This window comes from Phymastichus coffea, unplaced genomic scaffold, assembly GCF_024137745.1.
Source record: "Phymastichus coffea isolate CEN01 unplaced genomic scaffold, Cenicafe_Pcof_1.1 PCOF00119, whole genome shotgun sequence".
NCBI lineage: Eukaryota > Metazoa > Arthropoda > Insecta > Hymenoptera > Eulophidae > Phymastichus > Phymastichus coffea.
Window position 1 is genome coordinate 527265 of NW_026706930.1, and position 25505 is coordinate 552769.

The 25505-nt window shown below is 36.4% G+C and overlaps 3 protein-coding genes across 5 annotated transcripts; 2 read left to right on the forward strand and 1 right to left on the reverse strand.

The window, feature by feature from the left end:
• Positions 1-92: 92 nt before the first annotated feature.
• Positions 93-3704, reverse strand: LOC131671102 (protein SERAC1). The gene is made up of 15 exons (XM_058947292.1): positions 3442-3704; positions 3178-3305; positions 2897-3097; positions 2710-2837; positions 2528-2638; positions 2306-2441; positions 2087-2230; positions 1758-2006; positions 1489-1675; positions 1250-1414; positions 1046-1173; positions 821-973; positions 609-755; positions 468-534; positions 93-396 (listed from the first exon to the last, which is right to left on the reverse strand). The coding sequence occupies exons 1-15, from the start codon at positions 3510-3512 to the stop codon at positions 285-287; spliced, it is 2127 nt and encodes a 708-aa protein (XP_058803275.1). The 5' UTR covers positions 3513-3704; the 3' UTR covers positions 93-284.
• A 381-nt stretch (positions 3705-4085) lies between these two features.
• LOC131671121 (BUB3-interacting and GLEBS motif-containing protein ZNF207) lies at positions 4086-15010 on the forward strand. 2 transcript variants are annotated; one of them, XR_009302512.1, is made up of 7 exons: positions 4086-4342; positions 5155-5281; positions 5342-5676; positions 5755-6070; positions 6744-7188; positions 8041-8124; positions 11727-15010. XR_009302512.1 is itself a non-coding variant. In XM_058947323.1 (6 exons), the coding sequence occupies exons 1-6, from the start codon at positions 4302-4304 to the stop codon at positions 11837-11839; spliced, it is 1377 nt and encodes a 458-aa protein (XP_058803306.1). In that variant the 5' UTR covers positions 4097-4301; the 3' UTR covers positions 11840-15010. The 2 variants fall into 2 exon arrangements, 1 of the variants encoding a protein (XP_058803306.1); XM_058947323.1 differs by lacking the exon at positions 8041-8124 and having other exon boundaries at positions 4097-4342.
• A 4188-nt stretch (positions 15011-19198) lies between these two features.
• LOC131671103 (protein yellow) lies at positions 19199-24673 on the forward strand. Of its 2 annotated transcripts, none has more exons than XM_058947293.1 (6): positions 19199-19293; positions 20961-21306; positions 21880-22298; positions 23602-23779; positions 23934-24145; positions 24371-24673. In XM_058947293.1, the coding sequence occupies exons 2-6, from the start codon at positions 21039-21041 to the stop codon at positions 24668-24670; spliced, it is 1377 nt and encodes a 458-aa protein (XP_058803276.1). In that variant the 5' UTR covers positions 19199-19293; positions 20961-21038; the 3' UTR covers positions 24671-24673. The 2 variants fall into 2 exon arrangements, with proteins under 2 accessions (XP_058803276.1, XP_058803277.1); XM_058947294.1 differs by having other exon boundaries at positions 24375-24651.
• The last annotated feature ends 832 nt before the right edge of the window (positions 24674-25505 follow it).

The window sequence follows — 25505 nt, forward strand, 5'->3', positions numbered from 1 at the left end:
CCCCCCCCATTTCATTAGAATACTTCCTCTTCGTCTTTATATAGCGTCTTAACTTGTAAGTGAACATTCATCAATTATTGTAAATAAAAATTTATTGATCACAGTCATTTTCAAAACACGTGTGTGTACATATGTCTTAATAAAATATATGTACAAGTCGTTTGGTAACTGTTTCTCTTATTATGAAACTTATTTTTCCTAACTGAAACAGTCTTTTTGCCGTCATTTAAGAGCTTTCCTTGTCATTACTAGTAATTATTTACAAAGAGAACAGAAAAATGAAATTAAAATAATGAAAAAACTTTCAGTAAGTTTCTCCAATGGAATTGTTTGTCTGCAGGAGTTTGTATGTTTCGTTTGATCATTGACAACATTTTTTGATAGAGAAAAGATTGCCTAGAAATTATCATATACAATCGTTATTATACATGTTTAATTTTTTGATGAAAGAAGCAAAATTAACATACCTATTTGCAGGTTTACATATTGAAAGGTGATCTTGTGGAATCTCGAAGAATTCACCTACATCCGGATCTTATATTTCAAAATATTGTTAGTAAACACATTTAAATAGTATAAAATGTTATTAAAAAATATAATTTTCTTACTCGCAGAACTAGGATTCACAAATATAAATGGGACTTTGAGTGCAGTAACCCGGGTAGGCTTTGTCTCTCCAAAACTAATAATTTCAATATCATGTTCTTGTAACATCTTTAAAAAATCTTCGTGAAGTTGAAGTAATTGCGGTGTTTCTACGAAAATAAAGCATATGGTTACTATTATGACTATTTATACAAAAATTAATCAGATTTATTACCTTCGCGTAATTCTTGAACTTCTATTGACGGCCAAACTAACATTTGGGTTGTTTGATTAAGGGCTGCTACGTGAGACCCTCGATGAGGCGTGCTATAAAATACAATTCCTCTGGTATTTTTTACGAGACTGTTTTTGTCTCCATTCTTCCATTCTAGATAAAAGTATTTTTACTTTTAGTTTGAAGCAAATATATATAAGTATTTATATGTTCAAATCTAACTACCTTCTACAAGCATTTGTTTCATGAGTAATCCACCCATAGAATGACAAGCCCAAACGATTGAACGTTTACCTACTCCAGCTATTGCAAGTTTATTCACAAATTCAGTACTTCGAGCTTTTATTGGACTCCTAATAAATAAAAATAAAAAATTTTAACGAATTTTAGGTATAAAAAATAAAAGTTACAATCGTTACATATTCATACCTTACACCCTCTATAGGACATAAAGGAGTCCACATTGATAAATTTGTACTGTAATTGATTCCAATAATTCGTAAATTTGGCACATCTTCAGGCAACCAATCTTTGGGCCAACATTCAGTTCTATATTTACGGTCTTTTTCACTTTTTTGCATACACTCATCACCGCTAATATACGACAAATTTGACGATAAGTTTGAATTTTCAAACAATAAAATAATGTAAAAGAATGATTTTGTTACCCTTGACAGAAAAATGGTCCAGTAGCTCTTTTGTTCATATTGATCGGACAATCATATAGTATAACTTCGTAATCATGACCAATGCGTTGCCATTCACGTATTTCCAAGTCTTGAGCTAAATCTCTTAAAAATTCTGAGGGATAATCGTCTACCATTTTTTTCAAACTTATCTGATCCTTGGTAGGACCTATAATTACATAAAAAAAACTTTATATTCATTATAAGTATAAAATAGTATAAGATGTAATAAATTTTCTAGTTCGACTCACTAGGTATTGGTAAATTTGAATCAATATCACGTTGGCGCCATGTAACAAATACACCGCCGAGTAAGCCATGTATGAAAATAACATCTAACTTTTTGGGAAAATGAACTCTATGTAAAGGATAAAGAGGATAAATTCGTTGAGGATATTTCTCATCATCATCATTATCAAGATTAGCTAAAGCTCGACTTGCTGGAGCTGCAAGCTTGATATCGGGATGTCGCGACCAAGCTGCTAATATTCCAATCCAACCTATAAGAAAGACATGATTAGATTTATTAACATTATTTTTTTATTAAAGTTATTGTTTAAAAATCTGTCATGCCAATTACCAGATCTGAAAATATCGTTCAAATATTCTGGGTGTAAGGAAAGATTAGAAAGCACTTTAGCGATTAGCGAGCATATTTCTACATCATCTCCAACAAGTTTGTAAACATTCATCAAAGTTTTTAATCCTCCTACATCTGCTATATCTGAAAATATGATAATATTTTATATAATTTTTCAAATTGACTAAGTAAAAAATAAATAGAAAACATACTCTTTACCTTTTGTATGTTCTTCTAATGAAGAATGATGATGAAGAGCATAAATGCAATTTTGCAGAAAGCTCTCATCCCATGCAATGGAAGGAGGTCCAGAAAGTCCAATACCTGTCAAATCATGTTCAAAAATTGAAGTATCCTATGGAAATAAAATATTTATTATTATATATAGCTATTATTATGAATTTGTAAAAACTTTATTATAGCAATTGTAGAACTATTTACACGATGAGAGCTTTGGAAATTTTTATGTAAGTATTGTAACAGACATGGATGCATTCCTCTACTCAGCACATTTAGTTTTGATAAAAGATCATGGAGCTGCTCTATAATTTCCTAAAAATAAAAAAAGTAATGTAACTGAGTTATATAAAAAAAGTTATACATAATAAATTTATGCAACTTACATAAAGCTTATATTGCTCATGAAAATAAGGGGGCTTTAAAAAGAAACGTAAGTCAGCTTCAGGTGTACGTGCTAAGGCTACAGCAATTTGTGCATCTAACATTTGGGCAATTTGTCGATAGTGCCAATCTGTAAGTATACTTTCACATCAGCAAAAACTTTTTAAAATACTAAGAAATTTGATTTACCTTTCAAATGTTTCAATGAACTCAAAGAATTTATTGCTCTTCTTTTTTCAGTTTTATCACCTCTTTGAGCTAGATGAAAAAATCGTAAAGCCAAATTACGGTTCAATGATTTCCACCATTTAGTAACAACATCAGATAAGCTCTTTGGTTTTTCTGTGACAGACAACTGGAGATCATTTTCATAGTTGAACATAAAAATATCTAAACATAAATATAAATTCAATATAATTAATGTCAACAAAAGATGTTTATTATTAACATGATCTTGATAAAAATTTTACCATTAAAACGTGGATCATCAACATAAATATACTGAGCTTGAGAATGTTCCAAATTGAGTATATTGGTTGGTAGAACAGAATTTAATATTGATACAGTTTGTTTGATTTGATAAGCAAGCCAGCACCCACTGGAAACCAATAAAAGGATAGCAATTTGAATTTAGAAAACACACTAATCAAATATTTTGAAATTACAATAATAATATTCTAACCTATTTATTGTTTTATTTAAAACAATAAGGAAGCAATTGAAAAAAATATTACCTGCCCGCGATTATACATATCCCTGAAGATTTGAGGTAGTAGATGGCTTTCTGATAATTTCGAATAATCATTTTTGAAAGAGTATATCAATTTTGAACAGAATACAATGAAAATTCATATTCATCTGGTTCCTCCATCGTTTTTTGCACACTTTGTGCGTATTTAGAAGTGTATATTTAACAATGCATTGACATTGAAATGAAACTACCGGGTGTCATTGTAATTTATTAGGTCAATTAACTATTTATTTATTCTAACTGATACGTCGCACTAGACCCGAATAACGTAAACACTATCCTGACGCAATAGGTCTATTTTGTCATATAACACGTCATAGTCTGTCATGATCATAAACTGAACTAAAACTCAGCCATTCATAATTCTGAAATTAAAATATTTTCAAGATAATATACTTGATATAGCACAATCTTTTAAAAAATTAACTTTTATCGTAAGCTTTATAAAAAATTTCATAAAAAATTTACTATGATGCAAAACTCTTTCGAAAAAACGGCGGATTTCTTCTACACCGCAACATCCTGGTTGTATACATGCGCGCGCACTATTGGACCGGAAATTTATCCCGCCTCCATCTTTCTTCATACACATCATCGCATCGGCGCGCGCTATCTTTCCTAACGAACGCGCAAGAACGGACACCACCACAAATAAATTATTCGTGCGTGCCTCGTTGGTAATAGTGGTGTCGTGGTGTGTGTAAGTTGCTAGCTGGTGGCTACCCAAGTAGAGTGTTACACACGAGCATAAGTGTACGCAGTTTTTACGTAGTTTTCAAGGTTGTTAAATTGAATTTTTAAACTTTTCCAAAATAAACTACTAGTTACAAATTTATCGTTAATATGGGACGTAAAAAGAAAAAGCAATCGAGGCCATGGTGCTGGTATCCTTTTGCTAAAATAACAAAAAGTCAAGCAGCATACGATGCATACGCTATAGACTGTCGAAATTTTACGTAACGCCAACGCTAATGCAGGCTTGTATTTGTTTTCACACGACGCCTAGTCAATTTTTTTTTTTTTCATTCCATGAGCTCGCCGAGGGCACACGCCTTATAGAGAGGCGCTCAACCCAATCGTCCAAGCGAGAGCGTGCTTGTCTAAAAAATCGATTTTCTTGCCATTCTTTAGCATGGCTCCTCTTTTGCGGACAAAAATACTTACATTGAGAGGCATTTCTATCCTTTCCTTTTAATTTTTAGATACACTTGAAAAGTACTCGGCGCATGAAAAGCTGTTGACGTTCAAGTCTGTTATGAAATAATGCGATGTTGAAAAATGATTATTAGCCAACTAGACTTCAACGTCCTTAGTTTGGTCTCTGAAAATCCTATTTGAATAATCAATAAGTTTCAGAGAGAGCTTGAATATTTCTTTAGTCTGCTTCATTTCTTTTATACCAATTTAAATTGTCACATATTTTTAATCTAATTAATAATTCTGGTTGAAGCACCTACATGATCGTTATATATACTGAATAACTAGGCAGCTAATTTAGTTTGATTCACTTGCTGTGGTAATCTTGTAACATTCAATTGAAATTACCATGACGAGTTACAATATGTTTATGAGAAATGAATTATCTGCTGATGAAGCTTGATACATATTAATATCAAACAGATATTAGAAGAGGATTTAAAGACATTTGTTAACCTAATTCATTCAATCTTGATATTTCCTTAATAATCAAAAACAGGTATTGCAATAGGGAATTTGACGATGAAAAGATTCTCATTCAGCACCAAAAAGCAAAACATTTTAAGTGTCACATATGCCATAAAAAGCTTTATACTGGTCCTGGACTAAGTATACATTGTATGCAGGTATGTTGAAATGACAGATATTGAAAGAATGCCAGAAAATTATAAATCATTGTTTTGTAGGTTCATAAAGAGACAATAGATAAAGTTCCAAACTCACTTCCAAATCGTAGTAATATAGAAATAGAAATCTATGGTATGGAAGGTATTCCTCCAGATGATCTGAAGGAGCACGAAAGGCAAAGAAATGGTGGTCGACCTGGCTCACCAAGTTCTGGTGAAGATGAGCCAGTTCCTAAAAAATCCAAACCAGAAGGTTTGTTAGGTACTGCACCTGGAGCAGGCATGATGCATGGGATGCCTGGACATCCAGGAATGCATATGGGCCAATTCCCACCATCTATGCATCATATGATGGGACACATGGGACATGTTGGTCCGCCATTCATAGGACCTGGGTAAGTGATATAATTATTGTCCTAGCCAACTCTTATCTGTTATTTTTCATTTAAAACAATGTAATTTCATAATTTTAGTATGATGCCAGGAATGCCTCCAGGCATGCCACCAGTAAGTGCAGCATCATTGCCAAGTAGGCCACTATTTCCTAGTGCCACAGCTGTTTCCTCAGCAGCATCGACTGGTGTTTCTACACCATTAGGAGCTGATTTCAAGCCCATCACATCTATAGCTGGCAGTTCTATAGGACCTGTTAAACCCACATTTCCTGCTTATAGCAGTGGAGATAACGGGACCTCAACGTCTACTACCTTTAGTGATACAAAAGTTAACATGATTGCCACCACTGGTGCAACTAGTAAAATCATTCACCCTCCAGAAGATCTCAGTCTGGTAAGCATTTTTTAATTTTCATATGTTTAGATAGTTCATGAAGAAACTCATTAAGTCATTAATTATGTCATCAATTGCATTCTAAAATGCATTTGATGATAGTTATCTGATGCATTTTAGGATGCACTCAATTTAAAAATATCTACATATATATTACTCCATTTTGAATAGGCACTCATACAATCCAAATAAAGACGTCTTAATAAACATTGTGAAATAAACTGTAGGTCTACAGATGTTAATATGACAATTTTCTCTTGGTTGCATTGCGACTACTGATGGACAATCTTGTAAGCTTATCTTGTCATATGCATTATCAGATAAAAGTAGACATGTTTGACAATCTAGTTGGCTCATTTTTTGATATGTTTATCTTTAGGTTAATCCATTTACCAGAAAAATATTATTTTTACTAGTTTTGGAAATTTGTTTGCACCATCTTTATCTGAGTATCAGTCATAATGATGTTTTTATAATGTTTATATTTTTATTGTGTGTTATTGCGAGACACCAAGCAACCACTGTAAAGAATAGGCTTTTTGTAATGCTTTCACCTCGATTATTTGTAGAAAAAGGCACTTTACAAAAAGGCTATTCGAAGCTCGAAAACAGTTCAGGTTTGACCGATCAATCCGTAGCGTAGAAAACTATAATGATTTGCGTACATTTGCAGGAGGAAATCCGGGCGAGATTACCAAAGTATCAGCGTAAAAACGGTGACGAGTCTCGCTTGGGCCAGTCAGAGTCGGCCGCCCATCAGCAACAGCAGCAACAAGCAGCAGCGTTGCAACAACAACAAGCGCATCATCAACAGCAACAAGCGGTAGCAGTGGCAGCTGCAGCGGCTCATCAGCATCAAGCAGCGGCGGCGGCTGCGCTGCAAGATCAACAACAACGCCAACAGGCTGCATTGAGCGCGCTGCAGCAGCAACAGCAGCAACAGCAACGTTTTCCAAGGCCACCACAAGTAATGGCAATGCCACAGGTGTCGGCGGCCATGCCTGTGAGTTCGGTCGCACTCATGGCACCGCTTATGCGACCGACCATGACATTAGCCGCACCGGCCCTTATTCATGGAGGTAACATGATGCGACCGCCCCCCATGGGCCTGCCACCAGGTAAGTCTCCTTGATTTTTTTGTTCAGTCACACAATTTTTATGGCCGAACATCCATTCTCCTCACGTGGCCTCTTCGTTTAAGATAATATAGTTCTACTTCTATTTTTATTTTCGCTTTCTCAAAAATCTTTTTTTCTTATTTTTTTTTATTTATATACATACGAGAAGTTTTTCGTGAGACGCCTAATGTATTATTCATACATAATGTTTAGGCTGTATTTCTCTTTTTATTTGTGTCAGTCCATATGCAGACATTTTATACCCCAACACTCAACCCTTCTCTCACCTTACACCCATATAAAAATATTTTTTCAACGTATACGTTTTCTACATTAATTCATCTAAATCTTTACGTTTAATCGAAATAAAGAGAGATTATATCGTGAAGCTTTATATTATTCTCTTTATTTCGTCTTCAAATAATGTATTACTTATCTTTTACAAATTCATACTTTCACTAATTTTTCTGTGCTTGACTTTGAAGCTTGGACATGTTTGATGTCTTTTTCAAATTTTGTTTGATAATAATTAGCATTCAAAATTCACAAATCAAGGGATAATAAAAAAAACATGACACAATAAACTTTAAATTAGTTAAATCTTTATCACACTAAATTTTCACGCGTGTAAGGGAAGGGAAGGGATGGGATAGTTATAATAAACCGCATGATATTCTTAGTAAATGTTAACCAAAACAAAGCTTTACAAAAATATGTATAAATAAATCATTATGCACGTTAGGGACTCATTTGTCACTTAAGAAACAAAAATTAAAAAAAAAAACAAAAATTGACAATCTTTCACAGCATCCTGTGAAAAAGTTGATACGTATTTTAACGGTGCGTTTGCAGGGCACCCTGTCACTCCTCGATGAGTGTCGATACAGAACCCCAGTCTGGTTACTATAACCCGTGTTTTAGACAAGTACAACAAAGGTTGGTCTTTAGCAACTAGCATGCGGTGAAATGGCCTATGTATATCTCATATTATTATAAATATTATATTACTATTATTATCATCATCACCATTTTCTTTTTTTACTTGCTACTTTTTTTTAATCATCAATGAAGCCTTTTCATTGTCTTTTTTTTAATTATGAGCAATTTCCTTTCTTTCTTTTTGTTGAGAGTTGAGTAATTGTTTTTATTTTTCAAAGTAATGAAATTTTGTTTACGATATTTGAAAGAAAAATTTTGGTCGCTCGATTGTTGTTAAACTTTGTTTCTTGCTACTGCATTTCACCTATCCAATCTTGACGTATAATTTAACCATGTCATTCATCTAATCTTCCTGTTGCGTTTGTTTCTTCTCTTTGTCTTGAATTAGCGATCACTCATTTTTGTTTTCATTCGCTAAAAAGAAAAGAAAAAAAACATGAAAAAAAAGAACGGGCGCATTGAAAATAAGTATTACTTTGTGTCTCCTAACGCTAAAAGTTTTCTCTAACTGTCTTCTCCTTCTAACTCTATTATTCATTCTGTACATTCTTCTGTTCTTTCTTATATTAACTGGTAGCTTGACATTCCTGGTGTTGTGATATACAGTAGTGATGAGCGCTTATTTGGGCACGGTATACGAGCTCCATACATTACTATACCAATTAAATAAAAATCTGTCATTGTTTTAATTTTAATTTATCTTTAAATCTTCGTTTCGGGCGATTGATTGATGCACACACACGTACACACGTACACACGTACACACACACACACACACACACACACACACACACACACACACACACACACACACACACACACACACACACACACACACACACACACACACACACACACTTATATTATGAAATTGTATTACTTGGAGTTTGTTTTTTGAGTTCTTGAGTATGGATGGCACTTTGAAACATTGATTGACGTGTATACGTATATATAAAATATATATATATATATAATGTAGAGCACACAGCGATGACCTTGGTCAAGTCGATCGTTATAGACAAAGGGCAAAAAAGAAAGAAATCGGCAAGTAAATCCAAACGAATTATACTTTATTAACTGTCTGTTAAGGTCATACTGTAGACACGATTTTTTTTCTTTCATTTGCGCTCATGCTTTTTATGTTGTAATTATTATTTTATTTCTTGATATTTCGTGCAGGACAATATAACGGCACTGCAGCTATGTGGAAATGACAATGAGTGATTATTGCTTGTGAGATTTTATTTGTAATACGATATATTTATAAGTATCACTCGAAGTAGGTCGGTTTCAAATTTTGTAAGTAAATTATCATTTTTACCAATCTCAAGTACATTAATAAGAATGACAAAAAATCTGCTAGTTATTTAGGAAAGTACTTTAATCACTGTTTTTTTCATTCACTATTATAATTTTTTCTTCATAATGGGTTGAGGGATACTTGAAGGCGATGAATGTAGAACGCTTGATATTATAATTGATACTAATATTAATTGATAAGTAGTTGACTTAACAGTTATACACATTGCATTACAAGTTGGCATCACTAATTCATATTTGCTTGTGTCGTCGTAAGACAGATGGATTTTTGAATAATGAAAAACAAAAAAGAGACAAAAATAAATCACGTGCACGGTCATGACTTACTTATCTATATATTAAAGAACTACAACAAGCTCAAATTCAATCAGTATTGTTGTATATGTAATTATAATCATTATTATACTCACGCACGCTCAAAGTTTCTACATATATACATATATATATATATATATATATATATATATATATATATATATATATATATCAATATATCTATATATAGCCCATCATATAATATAGTTTTATATTTGTGTGTCACACGGAAAGATTTATAGATAAAAGTCGAGCCGAACGACAGTAAGTAAACGAATTCACGTATCCAAGTATATCTTATACCTAGACTTACTTCTTTTACTTAATACTCATCTTAATTATATGAATTAAGTTTTTTATATACTACTCTTACATTTTTTTTTTATTTCTGTATACTCGTCCATTAACACTAACCGGATTTGGGAGAAGGATAATCAATTGCCTTTATTGTCATAATGCTGGTATTTACTTTATTATTTTACATATATAATACGTGTTTCTGTTATATATATTTATATATATGCGCGGCTGGCATTGTGCACGTGCAACGAATCGACGGAACCGAGCCGTTATTCGAGCATCCTTCCAAAAAAGCACGATGTAACGAACAATCAAAACGTGAATGAAGCAATCAAGATCTTTCATACTATACCACGGCTCGGCCTCCTCGACACGTGTGCCTCGCGGTCTCTCATGCATTTAGAGATTGTTTTTTAGTACACATTTTTCTTTTTTTACTTGTTAAGTTGAAGCAAGAATGAGAGTGTATCAGTGTGTGAGAGAGAAACTGAAAATTCTTCGAAAGGGGGGAAGACGAGTCACGAGTGGCAGCCGATTATGCATCGTGTAGTCACATGTACGTGATGTGAATACCTGATTATTATTAAATTTTCTTTTTATTTCTTTATTTTATGTGTGTTTCGTAGCAATTCTTCCTCTCTCACTGTTGTTAATTTTTCTCAGTGTGCTATATAGTACCAAAAAATGCACTTGACTTGCATGTGGTTTCTTCAGTTTCCTTAACATGAACGATAATAAGTTTTTGTTTTTAAAAGTAATTTATTTGATGACATAGGATGCCTTAGAGAATTCCGATTATTATTAAGTGATCTCGTATAATTTTTTGTAGACGATGCTCCTAAAAGAAATTTTTTTTTCAGTTACTATTGCTCTAACATTTTTCAGTATATAAAAACCTATGTCCTGCATACGTACTAGACATTTGATAATTACTTGTTCATATTAACCCTGCATATAATATGTATTAAATACATTCATATATAGTTGGTCTTTGGGGATGGGCATTCAACACTTAAAGCTTAATATATACAAAATTACGCTTTATGTATACGCTGGTGACTCGGACAGTAGTTTGAGCTACAATCGTACAGACGTTTTTCATGAAAAATATTCAGTTTTTGTAAATAAGTAAAAATAAAAAAATGAAAAAAGTCGGCTGTCACTCCAAGTGTACTCACTTTCCAAAAGCGTCGATGTGTCTGCAAAACGACTGGCGAAAAAACTATGTGGCCAACATGACGCACCAAGTAAGTCCCTATACCTCTCATCAGTCGTTTTGTAGACGTAATCGCACGCGACGTAAGTACAACAATAAGTCATCGCAAGCAAGGTACATACATTCTGTAATAACTATAATTATAATATTATGGCCGATCAATCGACGACAAAATAAATTAATATTAACCGAGAGGGGTGTGAAACATTATTTTTGTTGGTCTTGTCTCAGCGATTTTATATTCACACCACCCTCGAAGAAATCTATATTATATATTCCGTATAATCGGCGATAATTAAGCTCGCCTTATACCTATTATATTACGATAATTCATTTACGAAAATGAAAGAAAAAAAGCAAACGAGCGAGCATTAATAAACTAAGAAAGATGCGTTGAAATGCGTTTATGCGTGAGATGTGACTGACATTACTGTAATTGTAATTGCAGGTATGATAGGAGCAGCTCTACCACCGGGTGCAATGCATCCGGCCTTTGCAACTCCAATGGGTTTCCCCGGTGCGCCGATGCTGGCGCCTATGATGCACCCGCGTTTCAGATGATCGCCTCCGTGCGCGGATGGGCCACCTTTGCATTTTGTGCTCTGGGCGAGACCCTAAAAATATTTTTTTAAAAACTATCATCGGAAGGCAAAGATGAATACACAGGCGGAGAGAGACTTTCTTAATTTCAAGTTAACATGAAAAATCATGCACTGTTCTACAATGACTTGACGATCTTGGCTCTGTTGCTATACGAGACTTCTTATCATTTTTTCCGCTCGTGGCTCACGTCTCTGTCTCTCTCTCTCTCTCTCTCTCTCTCTCTCTCTCTCTCTCTCTCTCTCTCTCTCTCTCTCTCTACCTCTACCTCTACCTCTCTTTCTTTCTCTCTCTCTCTTTTACTCGCTCTCTCTTTCTCTGTTTAAAGGGAATGAAAGTCACGTATAAAACGGAAAAAATTGATTAAGCTATCTGTTTGCAATTCTTGATTTTGGGACTTAAATTACACGGCTAGTGACATATGGTAATAGAACTTTTGTTTACGAATCATGTAGAAAGGGAGATAGTTAATTGTCATTGGTCGTAAAAGTTTAAGGGATTAAATTCGATAATAACAAGTGGCTTTGTATTTTAAATAATACAAGTTCAGATAATAAATAGCACTTCAATGACTGCTTCTGTAAACTAAATAAATAAAAAATTGTCAATCATCGCGTAGTATCAACAGTCTCGAGAACCTGATTACCGCTAGAGTATTTAGTGAATTTTTGTATTATATTTCGTAAAGCGTAATAAGAAAACGAGTGAAGAAGTATAAATGGGGACAAGCTAAGAGTATCAAAACGTCAAGAAACATTAAAAATCGTTATAAAATGATACTACGAGAGAGAGAGAAAGGGGGGGGGGGGAGAAAGAAAGAGCGAGCGAGTGAACTAATGATCGAGCGTGAACAAACAAATAGAGTGCGAGAGATTGTGATATCTGTCTATACTGTGCCACTCGAGAAAAGACAAAAAAAACTCAATCTTAATTACAAAAAAAAATAAACGAGAGGATGCTGAAGCAGCGGCCACCACACACAACACTGCAAAAAAATAAACAGAGAAAATAAGTCAGAATTTTGTTCAAATATTACTGTTGTTTTTCTAATTTGTATATTTATTAACTTAATTGCATTGCTGATATTAGTACAGGCGACCAAATCTCGCCTATCTTTGCTTTGCACCGAGTTCGTTCATCGAGTTTTTTCGAATTAAACACAACACATACCATTAAGAAGTGAATATGCGCCAGAAAAAATAGAATTTGTTATTTTTTTTACGTTGAAAAGGTTATGACGGATTGGTTTCTTTTCCTCTCTTAACTTTTATAATGTTTAAAGTTTGTACATAGACATTGTACATGTATGATTTTTAGATAAGACAATTAATTAACACGTTTAGCTATTATAGCGATTTGCGTTTCTTGAGAAATCAATTATAAATGGTCAATTATAATTTGTTGTATTGATCATACGCATATGTAAACATTTGTACAAGTAAATGTGTATATTATAATATAAGTTTTGTTAAATATCATTCTCTTGGTGTATTATGTGAACACTATCGGCCGGTTTTCGATGTCTTTTTGAAACACAATTAGAAACGTTCTCATATGTATATAATTACGCATAGAAGACTACAATTTATTATTACATGACGTTTTCCACACTCACATACACATGCACAAACACACAATTTCAACATAGTTTGGTGGAAAATTTTAAATTCAAACGCGACGCTCGATGAATTTTCTCGGTGCGAGAGGGACAGATAGAAAAAAAAGAAAGAAATATAACGAGGAACATTAAAAAGTTCACTGGTATATGAGTGAGTGGTAAGTACAGCGACCACGTTCTCAGTGAAAATTTAGACATCGACTGTACGAGACAAAGTAAACACACACAAGTTTTTCTCTCCGGTCAAGCTTCGATCGATTATCTCAAGTTTCTTATCAGTGAAAGTCTGTGTGTCTCTAAATTTCGCAATCGAAACTTCAATCTCCTCTCAATCACCCCAAGACAACGACAAACGTTAAAGAAATGAATTTCTGCGCCGTGCAACTGTACGTATTAAAAACAACAACAACAAAAGTAATCATAAAGCTACGCATTGTGTTGACGGCTAAGTACCCTTGCGCGCCGTCGTTCGCTGACAATACAATTTGTTAAACATTGTATAAATGATAAAATACTGAGTGCGCGCGAGCGTCGACGCGCGAGGAGCTACGTAGAACGTTCTGTTACTTATATATTACTGAGTGTCATTCTTTCTGAATAAAAGATCTTGATCTGTGGAACGGGGAAGAACCTCGATACGTTTGTTTACATCCTTGCGATCGAATAAACTAATGAAATAAAAGAAAAGCAAGCGCACAAGGACGACGAGCGTTCGGGGTTCATTTTTTCGCCTACATACATTGTTTCAACCAATCACAGCTGTTAGCGCTGTTGGACCTTACCGGTCCCTTGCCGCTTCAGGCAGGCGATTGTTTGGTCCTACCGTCTTGGACCTCGAGGCTACGTCTAATTTTTTGTTTTCAATGTATGCATCGCCAAACTACTTACACATGGCTTAATTCGATTCGGTAAAGCCTCGAGATCCGTGGAGACGCGTGGCTGGACCGAGAAACAATAATATTTATTGTACATGGCAATAATTGATTCTTGTAAATGCTATATATTCACTGAATGACGAACGTTTGTAACGCCGCTATATCCGAGGTCAATCACCAATTTGTCTCTTCTTTTTTGTTGTTTCTTCTAATATTTCTTTTGTACTTGGTACGTTCATTTTTTCTATGATCTTTTCCTTTTTTTCCTTTTTGCAATTTACAAATGTGAAAATATATATGCGATTGCTATTTTACACAAGCTCGGTGATGTACACTGCTATGATTACCATTTCATACGTATAAAGTGAGAGTGTATTTTCTTTTTTCTTCATTATTTTTTTTCTCCTTTTTTCCTTTTTGTTGGAATGTAAACCGGGTGTACTTGTTTGGTCTGAAAGAAAAATTTAGCATCCATCGAAAAAGAAACATCACTGGCTCCTTTCAGCCGACTGGGCGTCTCAATAAAGAAGAGAGAACAAAATCAGTTTTAAGCTTATTACCTCTTAGTGTATGCCTACACGTGAAAAATCGTGTATTTATTGACGTAATAATGAATAAAGAAATGAATTTGTTACAAGATTGGGTCAATTGCGACACTTATTTCCGGAGTCGTTGTCTCATGGCGCGGAAAATTGTATTTTGGATAAAATTGATGCCTCGTTTATATAGAGTACATATTTGTAAAAGTCTTGTTGTTGAGCAACGATTTCGCAAGTAGCGTCTTTCATTCTCTCACCTCTCTCCTGTTCTCCTATACGTTCAATTAACAGTACACAATTTATTGTTTCGTCGGTTGTTCATTTTGACTATACTTTTATACGCAATATACAATCGTTCGTTTACATTTACACATTACTAAAAAGTTACATGGTATTTTGAAAGTTATATTAATTCAACTACATCAAATCAATCCAAGTATTAAAAATTCCTGTAATTTGTTACATCATATTTTAATAACAAAAAAACATTCCATAGAACTATTGCATAAGCGCTACAACAATTATGCAAATAAGCTCACGAATTACAGCGCAAACCTTAAAAATCTCCAAAAACATCACTTTCATCTCAAGATTCCTCGAATCATCAACCTGAAAGATAAAAGTCGTAAAAGACGACCCCAAACTCGCTGCATTCGAATACCACAAAGTCTAGTTCTAAAGCCAAGCCTAAATCCTCTCCCAATTGTCTGTCGAAGCGGTATACACATCAGAAGAATTCTCCTGACAATTACGCCATGCCGTTCACCCGCCGTCGCGCGGGTACAGAGTTCACGGCTCATCCTTTCGTGAATCAATGCTACGTAATGCATGGGCGCACCGTATGTATCGCCTACTTGGCGCGCGACAGGTATATATCGCGGCAAAAGTGAAAGCCGCGACTACAGGGCCGCGCGTCAATTCTAAAACGTGGAGCAGCTATACATCGCCAGATCGTGTATATATATATATATACAAATGTGTATGAACTAACCACGGCGCGCGCGTTCTCGTCAATGCCTCAATTTATGTTAGTTTGCTCTATAATTGCTTTTTTCGAGAGCGTTTTTCTTTCGAAACTACACTAGCGCCCCGCTTGCACGCGTTTTGTTGTTATTGCGCACTTGGAACCGTCGGCCTTTGCTACGCGAACGTTGACTGAGTGCTCGGGTTATTGATTATTGCAAGAAAAATACTCGTCGTCGCGGTCCCATCAATCAGTGGCAAAGCTGATTGAGTGAAGTGAAATTTCACGTATCTTCGAGAGAGGCTAATGAACGCACGTGACAGGAACAAATAAACGAATGGAAATGTCCGGCAGACCGAACTGCAGTCGAATGCGCCTCTTTTTAAAAATGCCCTTCCGAAATTCTCGAAAAGCTATCAATCACAAGGACAAAAAAATATAAATAGATGCCGTGTAGCGTTGACACCAAATAATTACAAACTCGTAACTCGGGCATTTTTCGCTTGGCAGTTAGCCTTTCAAAAACCGTTAACTTTGCGCAACACTACTGCTGCACATACACACCGGATAATAATGACAAACGTACATCCGTGACATATCTCAATCCCACATAGCAATCCTCCGATCCTCCTTCACGCATATATATATAACGGAAACAATTATTGCGAGACCTCGTTAGATTCGAAAGAAATCATGTACGCAATGGTAAAATTCAGCCGGATGGACGGTTCTCTTGCGGTTTAACAAAAAGAAAAAAAAAAACGAGTGTATTTGGCTCGAGTGACCAAGAAAAAACCGCGCGAGAAAGGATCGAGTTGCTCATTTGCGCACGCAAGCGAGAGAGACGTTGGATTATCACCTCTGGCAGGAAAAAGAGGATGGTTAGAATGTGTATCTTGTGTACGAGCTAAAAAGTGAATCGCGAGCACTGAGCCATTTGCTTATTTTATTTTATTCTTTGGATGGCGACTGATTCTCGAGAATCAGATTGGATTTTTCTCGAGGAGATTGCCAACATTGATTTGCTATTTATTACATATTTCAACGGATAATTGAAAGCCATAAGTAGTGTTTGGCGTGTTGCATTTACGGGAGGACGTTTATATATTTGCAGACAGCTAACAAAGTTGTTAAGTTTTTATGGTCTATAAATATCATACTTTGAACTAGCTTAGTAATTATTACGAGCTTAGCTCATTCTTGACAATTAAATTTCAAATATAACGAGCATTGGACGCCTTGAGAAATATTATGATACTTCCGATAGTTTGCGCCTCGATATATTAGAAGGAAAAATGATTTGTTTATGAGGTGAATGTTTATAGTACTTTTTGTCCATTAATTTTAGAAAAAAATACAATTACTACGTTGTAAACAATGTCGATTTAACCTCGATCTCAACGTAGCCTATTATAACTTGCGCGATAGGTTTCTGCATTTTGATGAGTATAAACGTATCGAAAGGCACCAAGGTCCGGCAGAATCCTTTGCAACACAGATACGTGTGTGCAACAATGCCTTTACATAAGATTTCTCACGTAAAGGATTCGATTTTCACGCACGCACGCTTGGCTTTTTTTCATCCAAATTGTATCTTTTTTTCTATCAAACCGATCGATAGAATTTGCGAGTAAAAGCTAATATTTTTGTAGCATCGACGATTGTTAATATTCTATTTATAAAATTTAGGCATATTTGTTCAAAGATCGTTATGAAATTCCTCACCTAATTAATTTTTTGACGATAACGATAGTTCGGACCAGCTATAAGTACAACGTGCAACAAGAGTATACAAAACAATCGCATAAATTATTGTAAGTGTCCTTCAATGATCAAGTCGTGAGAGACTAACATACTCGCTAGGTTGTGTTTATAGGTCGTCTATTTCCTTTTATATATACGTACTCGATGAAAAAAGTGGACAGTGTATAAAACGAGAAAATGTAATGAAAGTCGAATCGTTCGTTAACGAATAAGTATTTTTTATTAAAGTCACTTTGAGCCTTACAAGATTGTTGTGCTGAACGAATAGGACACTCATTTTATTTCGATCTACGAAAATAGCTGATTCATTTTTTTGCATGACATTATTAAGTTTAGATTTTTTAATTTGTCGTGGTTTTTCAAATATATAGAACATTCTATTCAATTTGAAAAAAAAATAAATAAATAAGAAAATACATTACTTCCCACATTCTTTCTTATAAAAATCCAGGTTCCTTTTCATACCATCAAAAAATTAATTGTCCGCGATACAAAATTATACAATCGATTCGTCAATCGAGACTATAGTTTTTTTTTTCTGTTACCTCGGTAGTCGCTTTGCACGGTTATTTTACTCACTTAACGGCTCGCAATACAAGACATTTGCGCATACACTATCGTTTGATAAAACGAGTCGTAGAATTGCACGAAAGCGTGCGTGCGCATCGTCACGGATTGTTTGTATACGAAACGAGCGAACGACTTTTTTCCGTAATAGAAATTACATTCGCATTTGCAAATTACTTAACGTGGCGGATTCGTTGAGAAATAAGATTCGTGCGCGCCGTGCAGCTACGATGATTTTCTTAAAAAGTGCAAGTGCACGCGCGCCGCGTTCGGAGCGGCGATAATGTCGAAGCGGACGCACGCACGAAAGTACCTCAATAAAATTTGCATTCGTCGAGATAGCGGAATTTCGAACTAGATTCCGAAGAAAGTTTGGGTTTTTGTACGATGTGTTTTTAAAGGTCGAGTTTAACCGGTCGTTGCTTTCATTGTGTCGTTAAATAAAACAAAAAAGAAACAAAAAGAAGTAAAAATTGCAAGCCGATTGGATCCTATAACTCGACTGTGTAAATGGATTTTCAAAGGACACTTTCAATGCGCGCGCCGAGCAATTGAACGCCAGACATGTATAACTGTAAACAGGTTTCTTATTCAACGAAATGCATGATCGGCAGTGAATTATGCACAATAGCTCGTCCCAAGCATATCGGTCATTCTCCAAGCACCTCAATCGACAGTTTAGTAGCTAGCTCGACCGTCTTTATTTGATCCGTAATTAGCAGCTGCAATTGCAAATGGAATTAGACTCGATTGTGGCGAAGAACAATTGAAAGTACCGAACAAATCGTTGCCGCGGATGATTTTGCAGAGTGCCAAAAGTGGCTCGTCACCCATAGAGAGGTGAGAAAAAAAGGTTTTGACAAAGGCAACAGCAGCGACAAACCTTGTACCGAAAAGCCCCGCCTTTTGAACGGAGGTAGGTATTCCCCGGCGCGCATTGCCGAGCGATCGAGTGACCGAACCGACGCTGCCGCTCGCGCGCGACTTTAGTGTGCCGCGTCAACTCCGAGCGCGAGCAACGCGCGTATCGTACCGAATCTCGAATCGGCAACGTTCTCGTGCAGGGGACTCTTAAATTATTATAAGACGTAAGTGAGGTCCGAGTGTTCCTCTTATACTCACAGGGTTTTCGAAACAAAAGTGGATAGGCCGTGCAACAACCTGTTCCCGCATTTATAGCTGTGCTGGTCACTTTGTGAATACTTTTTTTTCTCGGAAAGTGCGATGGAGTTTGTAGTTTTTATTTTGTAAAACGAAAGTGTACGTTTATTTATCCTCTGGGGAGATTGCCACTGCACGAGCTGTACGTACACGTGGGCTTTCGAAATTTCGGTGATTTTCCGCGACATTTTTAACGTTGGTCGTTTTACTACGAAAGAATGCGAAGCAGTTTTTCAATGGAAACTTAAACTCCAACGAAGCATAGATTGATTACTTATATCAAAGGAGTACCCGTATTTTCTATACTTATGCCAGTACTCGCACATATTGAGCGCGCAACTTTCAGCTGCGTGCTCCAAATAGAAATCCTCGCGTGCAAGTTCGCCGATAAAATAATGACGTTGGGTTTTCCGTCGAGTGTGTATCCTTTCGAAGACAAACTCCACAGACGCGGAAAAGGCAATTGATCGGTCGATCGATAACGTACACATCGCATAGATATGAGCCTTTTTTGCACCTGCTGAGAAGAAAGGAGCGCTCAGGTTCGGCCTTGACAAATCATCAAAATTAGGTCACACTTTGGAAAGATAAGAAAGATTTTATTGTCGTTGCTCAACAACCACATATAAATTTATCCTTGTAATAGAGCGCTCTTGTGTATTCAAAAAAAAGCGAGAAAAACGAGTGCATGTGTGTGTGTATCGTGTGCTCGAGCACTTTCTCTTTCAAAATGCGTGTATACTTGCTTTACTCGCTTTGACACTCGCAGTGCAGTATAATATCGAACGGCTTTCTTCAAGCAAAAACCAATCGATGATTTTTTTGTCTTCTCGACGCTGTATGCATACACTTTCTCGGAGATTAGGATTTTCCTCGGTCGAAATTCTTCACTGCACCGTTATAACTAACTGACATTGCGTCAATGTAATAGCCGCGTGTCTAATGTCCGCCGATGTCCGCCGATGTCCGCCGTGAGAAGGTTCGTCAACCTGTTCGCTCGAAAGCATTAACATTCGTTGCGCTCCAGAGGGGATCTCTTGAGTTTCCTTTTACTCTTTAGTGATGGGAAACTGGGAGTGACCTAACGAAAAATTAGGATATGCCGTTATCGTCGTAACTAGGAGAGGCTTATTTTCTATTCCAGTGTCTGATAAGAAACGTCATACTAATTTGAGTTAGTCAATCAACGGACGGTATCTTGATCCAGAAAAAACCTTTATTATTAAATTTAATCGCAAATTTCATGGTAAATTGAGATTCAAGGTAAACTGAATTTCAAATTGGATCGTTCTCATTGCGACCGCTTTTCGTGAAACATAGCGTAGAGCTAGATACATAAATCCTAAATACCCAATGTCTCCATTTCAATCGCAAAGTCATTCAGCTCTGAGTAGCAGTTTCGGATAAACTTCAACAAACGCATCAATTAAAAGCGAATTGGCATAAAAATTTTTAATTTTCAACACCGGTCACCTGATATCAGTCGCCAGCCTAGCGAGAACATTTGCATTACAAAGACAACTGTTCGCCACTTTCTCCAACTATAAAACTTTGTTAACTCTTGCTTTTTTCTTTTTTTTTTCTTTTGACGTAGTTACAGCATTATTACCTAGTCAGTCGTGAATCTCTTGAATGTAGCCGCACTTTTTTGCCGAAATTCAAAGAAGAAACAATGTCATCGCCTGGGCTGCGTGCATTAACCATCTTATCGATCGTCGTCATCGCAACTGTCAATGGGATCGATCATTTACGCGTGGCGTATCAATGGAAGCAAATGGAATTTGACTGGCCGAGCCAGGATGTAAAAAGATTTTTCCCCGAGTACAGACTAGAGGACAATCTACCGTTGGGGTTGGAAGTGGCCGGTGACAGATTATTCATTACCGTGCCCAGATGGCGACGGGGCGTTGTTGCAAGTTTGAATTACATCAAGGTCAACGGTAAGAGCGCTATCTGTGCGATATTTTCACCGGGCAATTGCAAATAAAATTCCTAAGATGCCTTTTCCTCAAGAAAAGTGACAAGTATTTTCTTTGAAATCACAATGAGTCACATTTGGGAATTAAGGCCGCGCTCCGCGATATACGACGCATTATCGACATGTTGCATGTTTTTTTTTGTCTTGCAATAATTTCTCCGCCGACAGCAACTGATTTGCATTGCAACAATACGATGTATTTGTCGCGATAAAGTCAATCAAGAGAGCGAGAGAGAGAGAGAGAGAGAGAGAGAGAGAGAGCAATGAGTCACATTCATTGAAAGCGAGACAGAGAATTTAATCACGCACTATACTTCTACGTTCGATCTATTTCAAATTGGAATGCGCATACGTTGTAATTAGATTGTATAATGAAATATTCCAACTTTTTCGCGAGTACACTGAAATTCACGGAATGACGCCGGTCTTGGCAAGGATGGTGTAGATCCCAGCGGCTAATCTGATATATTTACGTCGGTTTATCGAATACACGCGAAAACGTAAAAACGAAAGTCGATTTGTTTTCTCGCTATAGATTCCCGAACATCGCCGCCATTGATACCTTATCCATCATGGGAGGCACATCAATACAGTGGTAATGGTGGTATCTTCCCCGAGATAATCTCGCCATTCCGAATACGCGCCGATCGTTGCAATCGACTGTGGGTCCTTGACACCGGTCTCGTCGACATTCTTGGCTCGCCTGAACAGCAAGTACCACCGGCACTGCTGATTTACGACTTGACCAACGACCAGTTGCTACGAAAGTTCAACATTCCCGAGGATCAGCGTACCACCGACTCGTTGTTCGCTAATATCGCCGTTGAAGATTACACTTGCGACGATGCTTTTGCCTACTTGGGCGATTTGGGCGGTCCCGGCATTGTTGTCTACTCCTGGCGATTGGCTAAATCCTGGCTAATTAAACATCACTACTTCCACCCGGATCCGCAGGTGCGTGCGCAAGCTACTAGAAAGTCTGCTTGTGGTTGCTTTTTCATTTGACGCTACGTTGGGCGTCGCATTAATGTGCTCTCGAGGGTAAAGAGAAGCGCGAGCGCGTTTGCTTCCAAGTTCACGGCGTATTGCTTTCCCGCGGTGAAAAGTGCGTTTCGTCGAGGGCAAAGACTAGAGAGAAATGCCCGACGCGCGGTTTCGAAACCGTGACAGATCGACCGTCACTGGTCAATTAAATAAGCGCACCTGTATGATTGACGCGAATACGTTTTGAAATTCGTTACTTTTGCCAAACGGTTTGCCAATGGTAAACGGCACCGAGTCGCAACTACTGAGCAATGCCGATATTATGCGACAAGTCAGCACTAAGAGTGGAGCTGCGACTTAATTATGCGTCAATGAAGTAACTTCGCATCCCGAGGCGACCGATCGCGAATTCTACGACTGACCGAGCATTCAATGGACATTCAGATATTTCCCCCTTTTGTCTTTCGCGCGCGTCAACTTTACTCATTGCTTCGGTTTAATGAGTTTCATCGTTAATTAGGGCCAGTTTTTCACGAGAGATCTCGCTTTAACCACAATTGACACTGCTGTGCAATTAAGTGTATGTATGCTAATTGTACGCCTCGTAAATTAACGCTAGTAAGTGCAGATGTATACGTAATGCAAGAAGGATATAGTGAGAAAGTTGAGTTCTCTCCCCTCATAGAATTCTATCTACCGTGACCGAATGGATTATTAACGCCGATTTTACTTTTTTCACTGAGAAAGTGAAGGTAATTTTAACCGATTCTGCATGGCCTTATTATAATGTCCCGATCGTATTTCATTACTATGATTAGTCCATTATAACTTTAGAAAAATTCCAACGCGTTAAAAATTTTTCGGGCCGATTTGGAGAAAGTAGGTGTGTGTATGTGTGTGTGTATGCGCGCGCACGCGTGTGTGTTGTACGCGAATGAGTTTATGATTATGAGATTTATGGCTAATGCGGTGTGAATATATGCATCGACTGTGTAATTTACGTCGAGAGCATAGTTTTTAACTTATAACTTTCGGTCATTTGGAATATAGCTCTTATTAGTGCATCTCGACAAATTTCCGTAGAAATTTGCTAGTTCGCGTGAAGAGTATTTTCAAAATGACAAGTTAATTAATCAATTGAGTGCGCAAGTATGAAAACCACCAGTTAGTTAGAATAACGGGAATTCGGTCAACTGGGTAAACTAAAGGTGTATATATATAATAGGTATAGTACACATATCGAGCTATTATTTAAATTACTTTGAAATTACAGGGTGGCGAGTTCAACGTAGCCGGCGTTACATTCCACTGGTCGGACGGTATATTTGGCATGGCGTTAGCACCAACCAACGATGGCTACAGTACTCTGTACTTTCATCCGCTGACCAGTACCATGGAGTTTTCAGTGAGCACACGCCTTCTTCGCGACCCCGAGAAAGTCACCTCTTCAGGTACGTTTAAATTCTGCGAAAGTAGGTGACTCGATTGGATCTCATCTTGATAGCTCTGCGCGAGGTTGCGCAACGGTTATTACGATTATTATATAACAAAGAATGCTAAACAAATCATAAAAATGATCATGACGATTTGATTATCCATTCACAGAGTCATTCCATCAGTTCCAAGTATTGGGTTCGCGAGGACCTAATGGCCAGAGTAGCGTGAGTTTCCTCGATCCTGCGAGTGGCATATTGTTTTACGCACTGACGAATCTTAATGCGATCGCGTGTTGGCGCACCGGTAACAAATACACCATACAACAACAGGGACGCGTCTACATGGATAATGTCACAATGGTCTTCCCCAACGATTTGAAGGTATGTAATGAATACATACGAACCCCAGTTGATTGTTTTTGTGAAGTCACGCGTCCATTGAGAGCTAATTGCTCGAGTGACAACAACGCGATAGAGTGATTTTAAGACTTTTCCTTTATTTTTGTTCAATGTTGGAAATTATTCTTCATGATTTACGAGAAAATGAATGTTATTATATCCTTGAATAATTTGTCGAAAACTAACTGACTTATCAAACCATTTCAGATAGATCGCAACGGAACGATATGGGTACTGTCGGACCGTCTACCAACTTTTATGTACCAACAGCTGGATCCTAACGACTACAACTATCGTATCCTTACGGGAACAGTACGAGAAGCCGTTCAAGGTACAATTTGCTCCGTTGAGGTAACGCAGCATACCAACTCAGTTTGGTCGAAAAACACCGAGAACAAATATAACCGATTACCTTCTCGTAATAATGCCAGTACTCAGTCGATATACAGTCTGATGCAAGTTTTCGCGGTCACTTTAATTTTGCGACTTATGGCTTTGCAAACTTAAACTCTTGCCACCAGTATTTATTCGATATACTGTCGATATTATGTAGCCTCGTTGCGGTGCTGTTTAAAGTTTTGGATGCGTTTGGTAAATGAAAATCAATTATTATTTTTCAATATATTGTCACAACAGCTGTTTAATCGATATTTTTATTGTAAAAGTGCTTAACATAAATATGCAATCGCAACTAAGCTAACGAATGAAAGAACAACTTTTATTTTTAAAGATTCCAGCTTGTGATTCTTTTAGTTGGTTTTTGACATTATTGTAACATTCGTAATTTTCAGTACTGTGAAATATCGAATAACTCTGATCGATTCAACAGAATATTACCAAATTTTTTTAGAAAGCATTAAAAATTTACTTATTTTTGGAATGTCTTAATCAGTTAAGTATTAAGAACTTAGAATGAGTTAATAATGTAGAAAAGTTGTTGAAGGTATTCAAACTGCCATTAGATTATTTTCGAGATATTTGTGGATTACCGATGTTATGTTTTTTTTATATTTTATAATGTGTATATGTCGTATTACTTGTACTTGGTACAGAAAAGTGTTGTTTTAAAACGATTTACGCTTTAGAAATGAACAATATAATGTTATTATTAATTTGAATTTGACTCCACGTAGTATGAAGATATCTATATTATTTTCTGATAATTATTAATTCTTTATATTTATAGCATTTCTTTTGAATATTTTTGACAATAAATTATTTAAAATTACTTTCGAATTTATCTGTTGATGCTTATCCTACATCATATTAATTTATTAAGTTTAGAAATCCCAACCTATCGATAATATTTAGAATAGCTTATTTGTGGAGTTATTTTATAAGT